The sequence below is a fragment of the Canis lupus genome, chromosome 3, assembly GCF_003254725.2.
Source record: "Canis lupus dingo isolate Sandy chromosome 3, ASM325472v2, whole genome shotgun sequence".
Taxonomy (NCBI): domain Eukaryota; kingdom Metazoa; phylum Chordata; class Mammalia; order Carnivora; family Canidae; genus Canis; species Canis lupus.
This window is the reverse complement of record NC_064245.1, coordinates 92,021,570-92,035,025: the sequence shown is the minus strand read 5'-3', so window position 1 is coordinate 92,035,025 and position 13,456 is coordinate 92,021,570. Positions and strand designations below refer to the sequence as shown.

Genomic DNA, 13,456 nt, shown 5'->3' with positions numbered 1-13,456 from the left:
AGAAGACATTTCACTTGATCCTCCACACCAGAGAGCGAGGTGGGAGAGGAGTGGGCGGGTATTGGGGTCCCGTGTGTCCGTGTCACCATGACCATACTCAGCCCTTTGCGGTTGCCGGTGGCTGTGCCAGTGCTGCTTCCCCCTGTGTTCCAGGGAAACTCCAACAATATAGCCACAGTGGACATCTCGGCGGGCTTCGTGGGCCTGGACACCTACATAGAAGTCCCAGCTGTGTTCCTGACAGCGTTTGCCACGTTTGCAGGGCCCGTGCTGTGGGCCAGCCACTTAGTGAGCTTCCTGAGCTCGGAAACCAGCAGGTGAAGCTCCTCCTTTGTCTTTTAGCATAAAATCTGACGGCAGGTTGGCAATTTGAAGAGAGCATCTCATTGCAGATGCAGGGTTCCAAACCCCAAGGGCCTGAGGTTTTGAACAATTTTCTTTTCCTTAAATAAGAGTGAACCATCCACAGTATGTGGGTCAAAGGAGAGTTCAAGTGTGGGTCTGTGGCCGACCTGTGTGGGGATGGCTGGGGAGGCTGCGGAGGGTAGCCAGCTTCCAGTGCGATCTTCCAGCTCATGCCAGGATGTGGTTTCCAGGGGCACAGGGAGGAACAGCCCTTCTCGGGTTTCTCTGCTTGCTGGTGGCCCAGTTGGGGGGCAGGGAGGGGTCTTCCGCTTGGGACATGAAGACAAGACATGCTGGCCCTCACCTCCAGCATTCCTGCTGCTGAGAGGCCCCCTCAGGCCCCACGTGGTCCCCCACCCCTCTGGCCAGCCCACAGCCTCCTCTCCCACCTCAGGAAGATGCCCCTGACCACTGGGGCAGCCCACCCCACCCTCCTGCCCATCATGCTCCTCAGTGCTTTCTTATGCATGCCCGGCTCCTCCCGGAGAGGGAGCTTCACAAGCAGAAGCCTCGCAGTGTTGGTAACCCCAGTGCCCGGGTCCAGCCTGGTTGAGCGTGGCCTGAGTGCTGTGTGGGGCTGTCTGATGCTGCACTTTCCAAATAGGCCTCGGCTTTCCCTTCTGTGAAATGGAGTGAGGGTGGTGCCTCCTAGGTTGTGCGGCCCACATCAGGAGCCCGACAGGTGCTGGAGGTGGGGTGAGCAACCGTGCAGTCTGTCAGGGTGCCCACAGGCGTAGCCTCCCTTCTGGACGCCAGCACCTTGCTCAGCCCTAGGAGGACGCTGTTCCTGCTGAATGTCCCACTGTGTCCCAAGTCCTCCAGGGGGTGCCGCCTAAGGGAGGTCGAGGCTCCCTGTCCCTGTTACCCCTCTGATTCCCTATTAAAAACGCAGCCCTTGCTGTGGTGCCTGTTGGCCCCATGTTAGAACCTCCCGGGACATGTTCAGCCCCCACCTCTCAGGAGAGCACTTGGGGGTCCTCATGTTCTTCGTGGATTCTTCTCATCCTCCCCCCAGTCCAGCTCCTAAGACCCAACCTTCAGTGACCCTGGACTCCTGCCCCAAGCTCATGGCCACAGCCCACCATCTTCTCCCATTCCGCAGTTACATAAGGGGCAAAAGGGAGTGTAGGTGTGAGTGGGGTGACACTCTCAAGTCAAAGTTTAGAGCAAGAAAGTAAGTAAAGGCTTCAGCTGTGCAGACCCAGGCTTCCTGCTCTAGAGACCTTCTGGGCTCCCCTCCACATTGCCATGGTTGCCAGCTTCTCAAATGTGGGGGTCCCTTCTCTCGTGCTGCTTTTCCTGAGGATAAGGGAGATGCCTGTAAGTCACTGTGCCTTCCTTGGCTGCACGCTTTGGGACCATCTGTAGGTAGATTCCTCTTAGAGTCACTGTTGGCCTGGGGGTCAGCAGAGGGATGTTCAGGCTCTCATTCCACCTGTGAACCCGTGTGGGCTGCAAGACCAGCACTGAGCCATTGGTTCTGTCACTAGCAGGCCCCTTGATGTCTCTTTGACTGAGGTGGGGTTGGGTTGGGAGGCCTCCATCCTCATCAGTGCCATCCTGTACTGGGGACTCGGGGCCACGAACTGGCAAGGCGCACTCCCTTCTTCCTCGGGGAGCTTATCTGCCGCAGTGCACTTGACTCTGCTGAGCACACCCTGTCTGCGGCCTGAGGTGAGCTGCGTGAATGGGCCGGGGAGCATGAGGGTCAGACCATGAGAGAGAGCCTGGGCTTCTGTGAAGAGCAGCTTCCCTGACTTTCCTGGCACTTTTCATCTGTTTATGTTGGGGAGAAAAAAAGACAAAGCATTTTTTTTTAAGTAAGCTAAAAGCATTTTAACTGGCTGTGGAGTATTATATGATGTTTTCCCTAATTAAGGAATGCTTCTTTTTTTACTTTAGAAAGGGGTTTTCTTTTTCTTTTTTTAAAGTTTAAGACATCAAGTTTTACTTGCTTTTGGGGGGCTTTTTGAAATCAAATGAGAAAACTAGAGCCAGACTAAAATGGTAGAAAAAAAATATTTTAATGGCTCAAATATTGGGCCCTGAGTGGTCCATGACCCTTGGCTTCAGGAACTGGCTTTGGATCTGGAGCTGGTGGTATGGACAGCCATGCTGAGCCAGACTGCATGGCCTTCATCCATTCCCCTACAGTGCACACTGTTCTTTGCTGAGGTTGTGGGAGTGGTGACCTACTGGGTGTTGTTATAGAAGGAAGAAGCCAGAGTCTTCTAAATAGGTGATGTTCATTATGTGTGAAATTGAAGTGCACGGAGGGGCAGGGTCATGGGAGCTCTACCTCCCTCGCTGGTCAAGAAGGGAGCAAGGTCAGCAGGCTCTTGGCTGAGCACACACTCATGACACTCCCAGGAAAGGGGTAGCACAGCCATAAGCCACAAGTATTCATCCATGAAGCTTTTCCCAGGAGTTTCCCTCACCAAGTATTGGAGCAGTGACCCTTGAGGAAATTAATAAAGTCATACCTCAGGACCCCAGCTCCCTGGAGGTCCTCTGCCTGATGGATTGGATCTTGAGAGTGACCCAAGGAACTCATGGGCTGGTGGCCGTAGCAGAGGCATGAGTCAGTTATGTGCTGAGCAGGTCACAAAGATGAGGTCAGAATAGCTGAGCCCCTGAGTCTGCTGGAGGTACTCAGGATGGCCTCCCAGAGAAGAGCCTGTGGGTAGGAGTAATCACAGCCATTCAGGGGAGCCAGGGAGGAGCACAAGCAAAAGGACGAGGGTACAGGATGATGTGCAAGTAGAAGCAAGCAACATATGTTGCCTGCCAGGGAACAATGGGCAGCCAGAGAACCCAGCAGAAAGGAAGGATGGGCACCAGGGCCCAAGATGAGGAGCCAGTTAGGGCAGGGTGAGGGTGTAGAGGGGGCAAGAGCTGTGAGCATGAGGGGCCAGGCCTCCTTTGGGCCTTGAGTGGCTGCTCAAGGTCCACCTTTTGCTGGACAGTGAGTACGCCAAGGGGAATCTTAGAGTGGCACCAGGCAGTGGCACTGGGTCGCTGGACCTGAGGAGCTCCTTTGTGGAGCACGTGTGCACACCCACACGCACACTCACTGCTCCACCTCAGGGTCTTTGCTTCCCTACACAGAACTCCTCATTGCTCACCCTTCATGTCCAGACTCTGCCCGGTGTGAGCGTGGTGCCACCAAGACTCCCCTGAGCACACAGACCATCCACTCTGGCGGATATGCTTGCTCCCTACCCCCGGGGCTCCAGTAATCCCAGGCCCCTATGGCCCCATACACGGCTGTGCTCATGTGTCTCCTGCACAGGGAGCATGGCTGCCCGTGTGATGGGGGTCGTGCTTCAGGAAGTGTGGGCAGCGGTGACCAGTGGCGTGGACTGGCCCCAGAAAGGGGCTCATCGTCACAGTGTTTGAGGGAAGGCCTCAGAACTGGAACTTGGCTTTTACCAGAACCTGGAAGCCTATCCTCTGAGGATTTGTGAGGTGAATGAGCAGCAAAAGATGGCAGATAATAGAACTTGTCATTTTGGAATAAGCATGGTCTCAGGAAACTTCCTTAAAGAATAGGTTAGGTTTATATAATGATCGTGTTGATGGTTTGAAAAGAAAGGGAGGACAAGCATGTGCTTTGAGGGCCTGCTTAAGTTTGAGAATGCGCTTCTTCGCACAAACACTCTTGGGCCAGTATCCCCAGGCTAGACCCAGCAGATGATCCATGGACAGCACAAACCCTGGATCTCATCCTGTGTGATTTTTTTTTCATAATATTTGTGATGTGTTATATAGTAGTACATGCACATAATTTTTAAACGTAACTATGTAAAATTTGGGGGTGCAGTTTTCAAAAATATTTTGCAGGTTGTAGCACTGGAGAGTGTGACAAGGTGGGTGCCTGCAGCTCTTGTCCCCTCGGCTAGGCTCCTACCCGCCAGACTCATCAGATCCAGGTTGGGGAGGGGGGTGTCTCAGGAACAAAAGTTACCATGGTCATTTTCAAAATAAAAATAGTGGTTACGTGTGTGTTTGTGCCTTATATGATGCAAAAATGGCATATACTAATACATATTTCCCTTTTTATTAACAGCGGCTCTGCACTGAGTCATGCTTGCTTCTGCTATGCACTGATCTGTTCTTTTCCAGTCTCTGCATATATCATTTTGGTGACGTCCCTGCGTTACCATTTATTTATATGGAGCGTGTTTTCTCCAAAACTTCTTTATGAGGGAATGCACATCCTCATCACAGCTGCCATCTGTGTATTCTTCACAGCCATGGATCAAACCAACACAAAGTCTTAGACACTGGAAAAACAATATATTTTTAAGTCTACTATTCACTTCATGCATTTGAGTAATGGGGGAAAAAATCTGTTTAAATGCAAGGACATTCTAAAGAAAAATTGTGGATTCTACAAAGTTGAAGAATAGCTTTCACTGCTGTACTTGAATTTAGATTAAATAGTGATTTAAAAGATCACTTTAAAATATTTAGTTTGAGGGACACCTCAGTGGCTCAGTGGTTGAGCTTCTGTCTTTGGCTCAGAGCGTGACCCCGGGGTCCCAGGATCGAGTCCCGCATTGGGCTCCCCGCAGGGAGCCTGCTTCTTCTCCCTCTGCCTGTGTCTCTGCCTCTCTCTCTCTCTGTGTCTCTCATGAATAAGTAAATAAAATCTTTTTTTAAAAAAAGTAACACATTTAGTTTGAATATGAATCATTACCCTGTTGACCATCACTCCATAAGGTTTTAAACTTTTAATTTTCTATGGATAAGTTAACGATTTGACTCAAATATGTGTGTTTAAATTGATGGATAAAAAGGTCTCAGGCTTATTGTGGTGTTTGTGGACTTAAGAGAACCTGGGAACTCCATGGAAGGAGGCTTACCTGTGGCCAGGGTTTTACCTTGCAGAGCTTAAACCTCATGATGACCCTAGAAACCACTGGAGGTCCCAGGGAGCTTTAGTTAGGGTGTATTACATCTGTCAACATTAAGGCATTTCAAAAACTATTCATTGAAAGATACAAACCCATTTCATCCTAACAAAGCATATTTTTAAGAAAAATAACTTTTCCAAAACAAAAATAAGTATGGAGGAGAGTGGCTTTGTTTTACATTTTTGTACATCTCTTTAGTGTTGCGATTGAGGATGGTTAGGTTCTGCATTCAATCTGTTGTCATGTGTGTGTTTGAAGTTGTCACACAGATATGTAATTGGGAAGGGGAAGAATATTTTATTTTTTTATTTAAATTCAGTTAATTAACACCCAGTGCTCGTGACATCATGTGCCCTCCCTCCTCAATGCCCAATCACCCAGTTACCCCAGCCCCCAACACCCGTCTCCCTTCCAGTGACCCTCAGTTTGTCTCCTATGATTAAGGGTCTTGTATGGTTTGTTTCCCTCTCTGATGGAAGGAAGGAATATTTCTAAATCCTCTTTCTAATCATTGTTGATGTTCTTTCTGAGTCTGTACTAAAACATGACAAATGATGGTTCTTTAATAGTTAATTGGAGAAAAAGCAAATGCATGTAAAATAGGTGAAGCCCTGTTAAGGTCTGCACCTGAGGTAACAGAATTACCTGGCTGATGAGTTCTGTGTCTGTATAAGATCTTGTTGGAGGGAGCTGGGTGAACTGTACGTGGATCTTCCTGTACAATTTTTGCAACTTCTTGTGAAATTTAAACCATTTGAAAATAAAAGCTATTTTAAAAAGGAAAAAAATAGTTGCAGTGTGGAATCTGAAACTGTGTCAGTGAACTTTTGTGTGTTCTTCTTTATTAAAATCCTAACCTGTTACCCAGGTAGGATTCTATAGTATCATGTGAAAATAACACTTCTTCGGGTTAATGTAAGTCTTCCAGATGTTGACAACCTGCAGCATTCAGCACCAAAAATCAGTTGTCACATTGCCAACAGTCTCCTGAGAAAAATCTTTCAACGTTGGAAGCTCTCGGTGGCAGATGCAAGTTTTCCAAAACTCTCTTACATCTTTTCACTTACATAATGATTTGATAATTGTATGTATTGCAAAATGGTCACCACTATCAATCTAGTTAACATCCATCACCACACAGTTAACAATTTTTTCCTGTGATGATAACTTTTAGGATATGCTCTCTTAGCAACTTTTTTTAAAATTTTTATTTATTTATGATAGTCACAGAGAGAGAGAGAGAGAGAGGCAGAGACACAGAGGGAGAAGCAGGCTCCATGCACCAGGAGCCTGACGTGGGATTCGATCCCAGGTCTCCAGGATCGCGCCCTGGGTCAAAGGCAGGCGCCAAACCGCTGGGCCACCCAGGGATCCCTCTCTTAGCAACTTTGTAACATATAATGTAGCATCTTAAACTATAGTCCCCGAGCTGCACATTATATCCCCAGGACTTAGTTTGTAACTGGAAGTCTATCCCTTTTGACCCCCATCACCCATTTCACCCACCCTCCACCCCTGCCTCTGGCAACCACCAGTCTATTTCCTGGACCAATGAGCTTGGTTTTTTGTTTACATTCCACATAGAAGTGAGATCATACAGTACTTGTGTTTCTCTTATTTCACTTAGTATAATGCCCTCAGGATCCATCTCTATTGTCACAAATGGCAAGATTATCTTCTTTTTTGTGCCTGAGTAATATTCTGTGTGTGTGTATGTGCGTGTGTGTGTGTATGTGTGTGTGACGTTTTCCATATCCATTCATCCATCACTGGACACTTAGTTTGTCTTTATATCTTGGTGTTGTAAATAATGCTGCTATGAACATGGGGGTGCAGATATCTTTTTGAGTTAGTGCTTTTGTTTCCCTCAGATAAATACCCAGAAGTGCAACTGGTGTGTTACACAGTAGTTCTTTTTTTAACTTTTTGAGGAACCTCCCTATCATTTTCATAGTGGCCACACCAATTTACATTCCCACCAACTGCACAAGGGTTCCCTTTCTCCACATCCTCATCAGCACCTTTGTTATTTCTTGTCGTCTTGATAGGAGAGTATTGCCTAATGTACGATATTTAATATTTAATTTAAAAATATTTAAGATTTCTTTTATCTTCCTAAAATTGCTTTTTCTAGTTATAGGACATGTCCCACTTAATAATCCACTCTGAAAATCCATTGTTTCATGCTAAAACACTAACTGGGGATCTATTTTCCATTGTTTTAAATAGAAAACTATGAGAATGCAGTTCATGTCCTACCCAAGCCCCCAACCAGTTCCCTACAATGTAACCACACATAACAAAATGTCTACATGTAAGTGCCAAACTATCATGTTAGGGAGCAAAATGCTTAAAACTGGTTCCTCACCACCAAATAGTTAATATGGTCATGAACAACAGTTTCTCTTCTTTTTTTCCTAGCTTTTTTTCTTTCTAATATTTTATTTATTTATTCATGAGAGACACATGGAGACAGAGAGAGAGAGGCAGAGACACAGGCAGAGGGAGAAGCAGGCTCCATGCAGGGAAGCTGATGTGGGACTCGATCCCGGGACTCCAGGATCACGCCCTGGGCGGAAGGCAGGCACCAAACCACTGAGCCACCCAGGAATCCCCCTCATCCTAGCTTTTTAAAACAGAAACTTAGAATCATTTTAAGTCAGCCTTCCTCTCCAATATAAGCATTTAAAGCTATAAATTTCCCTGTATTATTTTCACTATTTTTACAAATTTTCATATGTTGCATCTTTATTATAATTCAGCGTGAAATATTTCCTGCTTCACTTTTATGGCTTAGCAGTTGACTCATCTTGAACAGTCCGTGTGCAATAGGGGAGAAAAAAATGTAGATTCAGCAATTGTTTGATGTGATGTCCTAAAACTATTAGGTCAAAGTACTCGTTGTCAACCAGACCTACATCCCACTAATTTTTTTTCTACTTATTCTTTCAATTACCAAAAGGATATCTAAAATTTCCAACTCTAATTGTGGATTTATGTGTTTCTCAATTCTGTTAGTTTTTGCTTCCTGTAAGCAAATACACCATACACTAATAATGAAATAGCAAAAAGGTAAATTAAGAAAGCAATTCAAAAAAAAAAAAAAAGAAAGAAAATTCCATTTCCAAATGTACCAAAAAATAATAAAATACCCTTAAGTAAATTTAACCAGGGAGGTGAAAGACCTGTACTCGAAGAACTGTAAGACATTGATAAAGTAAAAACAACACAAACAAATGGAAATATATACCATGCTCATGGATCAAAACAATACTGTTAAAAAAAATGTCCATATTACCACACACACACACACACACACACACACACACACCCTCAATTCTACAGATTTAATGCAATTCCTAAGAAAATACCAATTGTATTTTTCACAGAACTAGATCAAATAATCCTCAGATTTGTATAGGACCACAAAAGACCTCAAATAGCCAAAGCGATTTTAAGAAAGAACAAAGCTGGAGTTAGTTACCACAATCCCAGATTCTCAAATATATTACAAAGCTATAGTAATCAAAAGAGTATGGTCCTGGCTCAGACATAGACACATAGATCAACGGAACAGGATAGAGAGGTTAGAAGTAAACTGAAGTTTATATGGTCAATTGCTGTATCACAAAGGAGGCAAGATTATACAATTGGGAAAAGATATCTATTGTCTCTTCAATAGATGGTATTGGGAAAACCAGACAGCTGCATACAAAAAAAAAAAAAAAAACAGGACCACTTCCTTAAACCATACACAAAAATAAACCCCAAATGGATTAAGAACCTAAATATGAGACCTAAAACCATAAAACTCCCAGAGGAGAACATAGGCAATAATTTCTTTATCAGCTGTAGCAGCATTTCTCAGATATGCTCTCAGCATATCAGGATGCGTCTTCTTAGGCAAAAGAAAAAAGCAAAAATAAACTATGGGGACTGCACCAAATGAGCTTTTGCCCAGTGAAGGAAACCAACAAAAAAGCAAGCTACTGAATGGGAGAAGATATTTGCAAATGATGTATCTGTTAAGGGATTAACATCCAAAATATATAAAGAACTCATACAACTCAATACCAAAAAATATCTTTTTTATTTTTTTCTAAAATATTTGTTTATTTAAGAGAGAGAGTGCATGGGGTGGGGGTGGGGGGATGGCCAGAGCATAGGGCCTGACACAGGGCTCAATCTCACGACCCTGAGATCACAACCAGAACTGAAACCAAGAGTCAGGCGCCTAACTGATTGTACCACCAGGTGCTTCCCACCTCCCCACCAAAAAATATTTTAAAATGAGCAGTGGACTTGAACAGACATTTTTGCAAAGCAGAAATACAGATGGCCATCAGACACATGACAACATTGCTAATCAGAGGGAAATGCGAATCAAAACCACAATGAGATGTCACCTTACACCAGTCAAAATGGTTAAAATAAGAAAGACCAGAAATAACAAGTGTTGGTCAGGATGTGGAGAAAAGAGAACTCTCATGCACTATTGCTGGAATTGATAATTGATGCAAGTACTATGAAAAATATGGAGTTTCCTCAAAAAAATTAAAAACAGAGATACCATACAGTCCAATAATTCCATTCCTGGGCATTTACCCAAAGGAAAAAAGAAATCCAAAAAGTTATATGCACCCTTATGTTTATTGCAGCATTGTCTGCAATAGCCAAGATACAGAAGAAACCTAAATGTCCACTGATAGATGAACAGATTAAAAAAATATATTGTATATATACGCAATAGAATATTACTCAGCCATTAAAAAAATGAAATTCTGTTATTTATGACCTGGAGGGTACTAAGTGTACTAATTACACTAAACAGAGAAAGACAAATACCATATGACTTCACTTACATGTGGAATTCAAAAAGCAGTGGTACCTGGGTGGTGGCTCAGTCAGTTAAGCAGCTGCCTTCAGCTCAGGTCATAACCTCAGGGTCCTGGGATCGAGTCCTACATTGGGCTCCCTAGTCAGCAGGGAGTCTGCTTCTCCCTCTCCCTCTGCCCTTTCCCCTTGTTTGTGTACTCTCTCTCTCTCAAATAAATAAAACCTTTTTAAAAAAACAACAAAAAAATTTTTTTGAAGCAGCAAAAACAGAAACACTCATAAATACAGAGAACAAACTGGTGGTTGCCAGGGAAGGGTGTGTAGGGACAGGCCAAATAGGCGAAGGAGATTAAGAGCACAAACTCCCAGTTATAAAATAAATAAGTCAAAGGGATAAAAAATACAGCATAAGGAATATAGTCAATAATATTGTGATAATGCTGTATGGTGACAGATGGTGACTACATGTATTGTGGTAAGCTTTGCACAATGTATAGAAGTGTCAAATCACTATGCTCTACATCAGAAACTAATGTAACACTGTCAATTATAATTCAATAATAAAATTTTAAAAGTATTTTTAAAGCCTGTTATTAGGCACATGTACATTGATATTTGTTATATCTTCTTGATATATTTACTTTATGTCATTATGAAATATACTTCTTTATCTCTGGTAATAATCTTTGTCTTGAAGTCTGTTTTATCTGATATAAATACTGACACTTCAACTTTCCTTTGATTAGTGTTTGCATGCAACTTCTCCACCCTTTTGATTTCAACCTACTGTGTCTGTATTTAAAGCATATCAAAGGCTCTTATAAACTCAAAACTTAGATCCCGTTCTTTTATCCAGTCTAACAGTCTTTGCCTTTTCATTGGAATATTTAGTCCATTTACATTTAATATGACTTGTCTATTTGTTTAGCTTTTTGTCACTGTTGTCATTTACTTCTTTCTTGCCTTCCTTAACACTTTTAGTATTGTATTTTATCTTCACCATTGTCTTTTCTAAAACATGGCTGACATTATCTTTTAGAATAGTTTTAGATATATATAAAAATTCATTGGAAAGTTCAGGAAGTTCTCATACTACTGCCCCCCTGCACATAGTTTCTTCTGTTGCCAACTTGCATTACTGAAGTACACTCGTTACAATTGGTGAGCCAATGTTGTTACATCATTATTAGCTAAAGTCTATAGTTTACATTAAGGTTCATTCTTTGTCTTGAGTATTTTATTAGTTCTGAGAAATATGTAATGACATGTATCCACCATTATATTATTATGCAGAATAATTTTACTGCCCTAAAAATCCCCTGTGCTCCACGGATTCATCTCTCCCTCCCCTGAATCCTTGGAAACCACTGATCTTTTTACCGTCTCCATAGTTTTTCCTTTTCCAGAATGTCATGCAGTTGGAAACATACAGTATGTATGTGGCCTTTTCAGACAGACTGGCTTCTTCCACCTAGCAATATGCATTTAAAGCTTCTCCATATCTTCTCATGGGTTAGCTCATTTCATTTATTTTTGTCTTTTTAACAAAAATGATCCATGTGCCAGGAGGATAGGATGATTGCCCGTCTGTTTGCCTGACACCATCTTGGTTTGTCTTATTCATTTATTCATTCGTTCATTCATTTTTGAGAGAGGGGGAGATGGGAGGAGGCAGAGGAAGAGGGAGAAAGGGAATCTTAAGCACTCTCCACACCCAGCACAGAGCCCAGTGCAGAGCTCCGTCTCACAACCCTGAGTTCATGACCTGAGCTAAAATCAAGAGTCAGATGCTTAACCGACTGAGCCACCCAGATGTCCCTAGCTCATTTCTTTTTAGTATTGGTTAATATTCTCCTATCTGGAAGTACTACAGTTTATTTATCCATTAACCTATTGAAAGAGCTGTTGGTTGTTTCCAAGTTTTGGCAATTATGAATAAAGCTGCTATAAACATCTGTGACTGACCAGTGTCACTTAACAGGAATTCAGCCCCACTTTCTGCCCATGAAGATCTTGGGATACAGTATGCAGCTATGTGCGGGGACATGAGAGGAACAAGGGGAGATCCCCAATGTTGACTGTGCAGAAACCCACAAGAGCATGTCAGGGTAGATGGGAACTTGGGAAGGGAGGCCCGTATGAAAAGAAGTCCTTGGATTCCTTCAACATGGATTACTTGGCATGTTTGAATACATGGAAATAATGCTTTTACTTTTATCAAAAGTTGGGGATGAGTTGGCCATAGGTTTGTGGAAAACATCAATCAGTTAATTTCAAGGAAAACAAGAAAGATAATGTAGTCATGGAACACTGTGTAGTTCACCTGTGGACAATGTCTATGATCTTAATAAAGTAGAATAATAATTTGGCAAATAAAAAGGGAAAAGAAAAAAGCCAAAATTCAGCTGGCAGTGTGGGGAGAAAAGTTTGTGTGTCAAGTTGGGTGTGTAAGGAAACTAATCCCAAAGTTCAATAGTAAAAAATCAGTAATCATGCCCAAAGTTGAAATAATTAGAATTCCAGTATAAATCATTGTTTTCTATAAATATGGAGACATGGAATAGGAGGGCAAAACAATAATACAATTGACTACAATGAGATGCATTATGGTTGGTTGAAAATTGAAATACATATGAGTGTAATTTACCACAATAATAGATTAATCCAGGGGGAAAAAATGACTATGATGATGAGACAAAGACACTGGTGGAACTCAGCACCCGTTTATGCAAAAACAAAACAAAACAAAAACCTCTTAGCAAACTACAAACAGAAGAAAACATCCTTAATGTATTAAAAGATCCCAGGCAAGCCCCATACTAAGTGACTTCAGTCCTGTCGTCCCCAACTCTACTCAGATTTGTGTGGGAGGTCTTAGAAAGAAACTTGGGCCAGAAAACGTGCACAGGGCTGGGAGAGCAAGAACCAAAACCATCAATAGTCACAGATGATATTGGAAATAGACGAGTTATTAGAACTGAGAAGAAATGTTTGCTGGGTACAAGATCCGCACACCAGGTCAGCCATCGTCTTGAAGCCAAACAGGTAGAAAATGTAATTTTCAAACAGACAGCACTGACAATAACCACAAAACTTGAAGTGCATCTCAGGGAAAATCTGACAAAAGTCATGCAAGGTCCTTACAGAGAAAAATATGAAACTATATTGACAGACATAAAGGAAGACCCACGTAAGTGAAGACATAGATAGACCTAGTCAAGATGGACGGGCGGGCTCACAACTGTCAGGATGGCGTAGTGCCCAAACGAACATGCAAATCCAACCCAGTGTTAGTC

The 13,456-nt window shown here is 43.0% G+C and overlaps 1 protein-coding gene across 1 annotated transcript in view; it reads left to right on the top strand.

Moving 5' to 3' along the window:
- Positions 1–12,115, top strand: part of PIGG (phosphatidylinositol glycan anchor biosynthesis class G) — a 43,871-nt gene extending 31,756 nt beyond the window's left edge. Inside the window, exons 12-13 of the mRNA XM_025437001.3 lie at positions 154–317; positions 4,475–12,115. Coding sequence (XP_025292786.1) covers positions 154–317; positions 4,475–4,688 — 378 coding nt within the window. The 3' untranslated portion in view covers positions 4,689–12,115. The remainder of the gene's footprint in view (positions 1–153; positions 318–4,474) is intronic.
- The last annotated feature ends 1,341 nt before the right edge of the window (positions 12,116–13,456 follow it).